The 6,932-nt window shown below is 42.9% G+C and overlaps 1 protein-coding gene across 1 annotated transcript; it reads left to right on the top strand.

The window, feature by feature from the left end:
* The first annotated feature begins 2,038 nt into the window (after positions 1 to 2,038).
* On the top strand, positions 2,039 to 6,296 carry LOC100709029 (relaxin-3 receptor 1). The gene is made up of 3 exons (XM_003437977.5): positions 2,039 to 2,614; positions 3,630 to 4,073; positions 4,167 to 6,296. The coding sequence occupies exons 1-3, from the start codon at positions 2,420 to 2,422 to the stop codon at positions 4,776 to 4,778; spliced, it is 1,251 nt and encodes a 416-aa protein (XP_003438025.1). The 5' UTR covers positions 2,039 to 2,419; the 3' UTR covers positions 4,779 to 6,296.
* Positions 6,297 to 6,932: the final 636 nt, after the last annotated feature.

Below are 6,932 nucleotides of genomic sequence, written 5' to 3'. Positions count from 1 at the left end.
CAAAATTGATGCCCATCACACTCATCTGCAGTTTTCTGCCTCATATACTTACACAATACTTTTAAAAGAAACACTGTTGGCATTTCCGTCAAAGCACAGCTGTGCATTCAAACCTGTCATTTGAATACTTCTTTTTGGTTTATAGTTTTACACAGTTGATATTTTTTTTTGTCTTTGTCGGTGGGGCTGCGTTGTGGAAATGTGGTCTTATAACCTCGCTGTTTTTTTAATCTCCTGGCAGCTGTGCATCGAGCCTTTCTCTCTGAGAGCTCTCGCTGAGCAGAGAATGTAGAATAACCGAAATAAATAAATAAATATTTCTGCAAACCAAGCTCAAAACTGCGGGTTCGCTATACGCACACACCGGCTAGGAGTCGGAAATGAATTATTGATGAGGCAGGTTAGGCAGTGTGTTGTAATGATAAAGAGTTAAAGATGTAGGTGGAAATTCAATCAGGATCTCAGAGCTGAGCAGAGGTGCTGCTACCCGAGGGAGAAAAGAGGTCGCAGGAGGAGAAGATTGCTCAGATAATTTTAGAAGGTTAGGCTGTCCGCGTGGGGTTTCATGAACATCTGAGCATAGCTGCAGAATAATTAACCTGCACTCACAAACATGGGCACATAATTCTGACTTAATGATGACAAACATGAACGCAGAAGAGGCTGATTTTGCTCAGCAGCCTGAACTCCTTCACCCTTTTCAATGAGTTTGTTCGGTGTCTTTTCTTTCATTCTTATCCCTGTGCAACCTTGCATATATTTACTGTTTAAACTTTAACCGGCTAAATTCTCTGGGCATTTAATATATATTTGATTTTTCTCTCCTTTGAACTAAATTTCATTTAATCTAGAGGTTTATTAGCATTTGTTCAGCCTAGAACTCTTTCACTGCCATTATATTCTTTGCATTGCAGCAGCTCTGAAGAAGGCAGAAATCATCCTTCCACCAAAGAATGACATTGACGAAACGCCCTCGATCAGACCAAGAATTTGTATTTGAATAACCGTATGTATTACTAAAGAAGAGCTCATTCTTATAACCGACACAAATTTACATCGTAACACAGTCAGTGTAAAGTGTTTTCACCTTGATCAGACAGAAATATTCACATCCCTACACACACAAACCAAAGTTTGCCTCAGTTTTACTTGCACTTATTTGGACTATAGTCAAAAAGAGGTCAGAAAAGGCCAACAGTGTCAGAATCTCCCCATCCATTTATTTTTAAATGAAAGCTGAATTTTTAAGCATCTTCGAAAGCCTCAGCAGAATGACAACAAGCGGCTTCACGGGTGAGATTTGGTGGGTCAGACTTCAACCACATCTGCGTTTCTTTCCATGTCAGCACTGTGTACAAAAGAAGATTTATTATCATCTGAATTTGTGATTGACTGCTTGTGAAAACAGGAAAAGAAGAAAAAAGGAAAGCATACACTTTCTTCCAAACGTCCCAGCTGCTCTTATATTTGCCCCCTTTTACTAAGTTTTAGAGGCAAGGATCAATTATTTAATACCACTTGGAGCAAACTGGTTGAGGTTAAGATGTTGAGATCTCTTCTTTTTAAAGTTACAGACTGTTTTAATATGAAGGTGCTGGAGAAAATGTTTGCTGCACTGTCTTTTCTTTCAAACGGACTCAGTTTAGATCTCAGCGACACACTGTGCGAATACAAACAGTGACCTATAAGACATGCAAATCACAAGCGCACGCACGCACGCACGCGCACACAGCTCTTCCTCTAACAGCATCAAAAAGACTGAAAGCTTTCTGATTTTCTAATGTTGAAATGAACACTGAAAAACCCTTGAAGGCAAGAAAATCTATAAAAATATGATCAATTTATCTTTAAAAATTTAAGTTAAATCTGGATTACATCAAAAAGGGGTGGGTGCGGGGGGGGTATGAATGAAGCTCAGCCAAGAGTACTGACATCTGAAACTTGGTTAGTGGGGCATCTGCTTTAATAACGACAATAATATATCAACACTGGGGAGTCCGTGTGTGCACCGACAGAGCGCCATCATGCGGTGAAACGAGAAGCTGGGCGAGTATAAAAGCCTCCAGTGTGAGGATGCTGACAGGAGAGGCAACTGCATCATGTCAGACTTCGAGCTGAACGCGCCAAAGTAGGCGGATGCGGATTAATCAGCTCGTTCTTTTGTTTATTCAGTATCTCAGACATTTCCGACTGGGAAACACAAACAAACAAAAGATTCAAGCAAGAAAAAAAGAAGAAGAAAAGAAGAAGAAAAGCGCATTTTGGAGCTCTGGTCTCTTTTCATGCATCAGGAGAAAGAGATGGGGATTTTTGAAGCCGCACCTGCGCACCTGCGATCTCAAAGTTATCCCGGTGGAAGAAGTGGATAGTTTTGCGAAGTAGCTCGCCCTCTTTTCCCTTCCCCGCCTGCAGCCGAGCCATGCAGGTCAACAACAGCAGCTCCTCTGGAGCTCTGACAGGGCTGTGCGGAGGGGAAGAGGATGAGCGCAAAATCTCCGAACTGGTCAGCCCTACGGGAGCAGCCTCCTCTTTTAACCTCTCGTTAAACTGCTGGCTTCACATACTCTCTCAGGAGTCCTCGTTGGATCTGCACGGAGACAGCGCAAATCTGGCAGTAGGTTTGCTTACCTTCTTGTATTTTTTTTACAAGTCCAGTTGGATCAGATGAATAAAAAATGAAACGGTAATTGTGCATGAATCTTGGAAATAATATTGTTTCTTAATTAAAGGTTATACCATTTTTATATTTTTATACCATTTTTTTTTTAAAAACAAGTCACACATCTTCAGAATGTGTTTCAGCTCAAAATATCTTACCGTTTATTTTTGCAACACTCTATACGCATAAACTGTATATAAAAGATGACATTGCCACCATGCCACGCATTGGTTTGGTAAGCCCAATTTTTGAAGTCTGGAGCCGGATGTTTTCACAAAGTGCCATCTGAGCTTTTTGAAAGCAGGTGTCAGGACACCCACCCTAAAGAATAATCTGCTTTGTCATCCTTTTGGACTCCAGCGGGGAAAATAATTATAAAATAAATATTATTTGCATATTGTGATCTTAAAACTAGCATTTGAGACAAAAAATAGACTCAACAGAAAAGCTTTACTGAGGGTGTGACTTTCCCCCCATAGACCTGGCATTAGAACATTAGAAAGAATGCAGGTTGAATACACTTCCATGTTTTTTACACCCAGAAGCTATCTTTTATATACAGTCTTTGTTTATATTTCTCTTGGTTTTAGTTCTGCTCATATAGGCTCCAACTTTAAATGCAAATATGCTGCAGTGGGCCACACCATCCTTTAATTTATCCCCCCCGCCCCAACAAAATGAAGTTCAGATGTCTTAACAGGAGCGTGCTAAAAAGAATATTTTGGCTAGTGTGATATTTGGGAGCTTTAGCCGGTTCTGACGCCTCAAAAGGTTGCAAACAAAAACAGCTGCTTCTGAGTCACTCGTGTTGATCTATTGAGGAATGGAAGTATTGGAGGAATGGTCTTTTATTTTATGGTTCTGTAGTCATGTTGGAAAAGTCTCAGATTTTTTTTTCACTTATGTCTACTGAAAACACTCTTCAAGCACAAAACATGTTTGTGTGTGTGTGTGTGTGTGTGTCTGACAGGTACGAGTTGTCATTGCCCTGGTTTATCTGGTTGTATGTGTTCTGGGGCTCGTGGGTAACCTCCTGGCACTCTTCTTGCTTCACTCCCGTCGCCGTGGATACCACCACTCGTCCATTGACTGCTTCGTGATGAGCTTGGCTCTCACAGACCTCCAGTTCGTCCTCACCTTGCCCTTTTGGGCCGTGGACACACTGCTGGACTTCCGCTGGCCCTTCGGCAGGGTCATGTGCAAAATCGTGAGCTCGGTCACCACCATGAACATGTACGCCAGTGTCTTCTTTCTCACCGCCATGAGCGTGACACGCTACCGCTCCCTGGTTACCGCTCTGAGGATGGAGAGCCCAAGGAGCGCCACTGCTCGGGCCAAGTGGGCCAGCTCAGCCATTTGGGTGGTGTCTCTGGTGGCCACACTGCCTCATGCTTTCTACTCCACCACTGTCCAGGTTTGTTGAATCAGTACTCAACAACTAGTCTGCCTACACGCATGCTCTGTGTTTTGGATAAGGATCCTCTGATTTCCCCATTTGTGTTTCCAGGTTTCTGCAGATGATGAGCTCTGCTTGGTTCGCTTCTCTGACTCCGACTCTGGTCACTGGGACCCCCAAGTCCTGCTGGGACTCTATCAAACACAGAAGGTCCTTCTGGGTTTTGTGGTTCCCCTGATTATCATCTCTGTGTGCTACCTCCTCCTGCTGAGGTTTATCCTGAGCCGGCGCATTGTGTGCAGCATGGTAACCGGGAGTGGCACCGAGAAATCAGAGTGTGAGAGAGGCCGCCACCGCCGCCGATCCAAAGTGACCCGCTCCGTCACTATCGTAGTTCTGTCCTTTTTCATCTGCTGGCTGCCCAACCAGGCCCTCACCTTGTGGGGGGTGCTGATCAAATTTGACTTGGTGCCCTTCAGCAAAGCCTTCTACAACACCCAGGCCTATGCGTTCCCCCTGACTGTGTGCCTGGCTCATGCTAACAGCTGTCTGAACCCAGTGCTTTACTGCCTGATCAGAAAAGAGTACAGAACTGGCCTAAAGGAGCTTCTCCTGAGAATTTCTCGTGCAGTGCAGCATGTTTTCTCTCTGTCCCTGAGGGGAAGGAGAGTGGAGGAAGCACCACCCAGCATGGTTATGATACACAAAGACATTAATATGTGATTTATTCAGAGCAAGAGAATAGCCTGACATTTTTGGAAACACAGTTATATGTATTTTGATTGTGTGTGCTTCAGGGGTGCTGAAAGGCGAATTTGGTCACTTTCTGTACTAAACCAGGCTAGCTGTTTCCATCTCTCCCCAGTCTTTGTGCTAAGCTAGGCTATCCGCCGCTGATTGTAGTGTCATAAATAGAACGCACATCATCTAAATGTTAGCAAGAAAGCCACTAAGAATATTCTGCCAAATGTTGAATGTTTGCTTTGTAATTCAACTCTGTATGCCATATTTCTTTGGTGCCATGCGTGACATATTAAAACTTAGGCTTTCATAATTTTTCTTTGGATGTTAGCTGCTTCTTACTCATTTTCAGTAGAGTACTTGAACCTGACCATTTTCAGAGGAGTGTTTGTTTTCTTTAAGCCACTTAACACTGACCTGTGAATAACTCGAGCATAAAAACACATCTAACTCAAGGAATAAACCAATGTTGTGTCTATACCTAACAGACAATTAGCAAAGAACTAGTTTAAATTGTATCTTTAGCACTTTGTTACTAGCAGGCTGTTGCAAAAACACATCATGTGTTCCCATTTCTTCAGCTGAAGCAAATAAGACATTCTTAAGAAAGGAATACAGCAAGGGAAGGCTGAGGTATGCCAAATTACACAAGACTGTTAGAAGATAGTGCAACAGGTCTTATGGGGTGATGAATTAATTAATTTAGCCTGGGCTTTATAATAACTCCCCCAGAAGTGTGTCCAGAGGTGGTTCAAGGTTACAGAGTAGTTAGACTTGCTTCTCTGAGAGCTTTGGTTGAAATCTAGTGACTGGAAAATTCACAGTGCATGACTCACATCATTTTCATATTCATCTGCAATTTGGGTGGGGCCTTGTCAACCTTGAAGATAGCATAACCTTGTTTAACAAAAGAATAAAGGTGAATAATCCCTACTGGCTGCAAGTGGGAGCAGTGGTCCTAAAGCATGCCAGCAAATTGCCCCCCATAGCATCACAGAGCCACCAGTTCCTTTTACTGCAGGAGTCAAGGGCTCATGTTTTTCCTCTAATGCAGCACCCGTGTGTATGTTTTATCTTTGTTATGCACTTCTGTGAAAAAACTATTTGCAAAAATACTGTAAGAGACTTTGGGCGTTATGTCCATTGTTAAGCTGTTCAATCAGCCTGTGGCCTGTTTTTTTTTTTCACTGCTGTTTGATGTTTGAATAGATGATCTACAAAATGATTTGTTTGTACTTTGCATCTTAATTCCCCACAGAGACCATTATGAGGACTTGTTACAGTTTCATTAGGATTAACGTGTGAAATATTTCCTTGTGTTATTGCTGCTAATTAATCCACCGCGCAGGAATCTGCCGGAGAAACTCATCTCCAGGACATTTTGGCATTCACACTCAGTGTTTGATGCTCGCCTCTGTGTCCGCCGCCCTGTCCTGCTGTGAATTGTTTTGTGAATACACGTGTGTGCTGTGACATTAAATAAAACAGGAGAACAAGAGTTTGGTGACATCTCGGGAAAGTTAATCTCTCCTTCGGCCACAGCGGCATCATGAAGACAAGGTAAACGAATCAGCCACACAAAGGCTCTTGCACGTTTTTGCCCTTTAGCAACCTTTAAATTTTGAACGGATAACTATCTTCAGCCACTCACAGACAGTTCCTGACATACAAATACCACACACACACATACACACGAGCTCCACCACACCGTTTTCATTGTGCGCCACTCTGGTTGTAATTATTTCCCAGCCCTGCTTCTTACATCAATAATTACTTGCCTGATTCATTCAGCAGGCTCTCTGTGAGCTATGATGTTGCTGGCGGTTCACCAAGGGAACCTGCATCTTCCAGCTGAGAACGGAAACAATCACAAGTGCTATCCAAAAGTCTGGATGGATTTCATTGCTCAGACTATGCACTGTTATTAAGCACAAAGAAGTCTTCTGTTATTTGATGGGCTCCTTTAGAAGAACTCACTTCACAACTCATCGAGTGCAAAACAACGGACACAACAGCTACAGTTCATCCACTCAGACCCTGGTGGGCCTTTCTATTTCAGAGCCAGTTCACAGAAAAACATCTGAAACAAGAGGGTACAAAGCACGCGTGCTCGGCTATTCATCTTCAAGTGCTGTA

This window comes from Oreochromis niloticus, linkage group LG18 (assembly GCF_001858045.2).
Source record: "Oreochromis niloticus isolate F11D_XX linkage group LG18, O_niloticus_UMD_NMBU, whole genome shotgun sequence".
NCBI lineage: Eukaryota > Metazoa > Chordata > Actinopteri > Cichliformes > Cichlidae > Oreochromis > Oreochromis niloticus.
This window is presented reverse-complemented; position numbering and strand designations above follow the sequence as displayed.

Bases quoted from the DNA above. Each gene is read 5' to 3' on its own strand.
- LOC100709029 (XM_003437977.5), top strand. From the start codon at position 2,420: ATGCAGGTCAACAACAGCAGCTCCTCTGGAGCTCTGACAGGGCTGTGC. The intron at 2,615-3,629 runs GTAGGTTTGCTT...TGTGTCTGACAG, and splicing joins GAGACAGCGCAAATCTGGCA to GTACGAGTTGTCATTGCCCT. The intron at 4,074-4,166 runs GTTTGTTGAATC...TTGTGTTTCCAG, and splicing joins TCTACTCCACCACTGTCCAG to GTTTCTGCAGATGATGAGCT.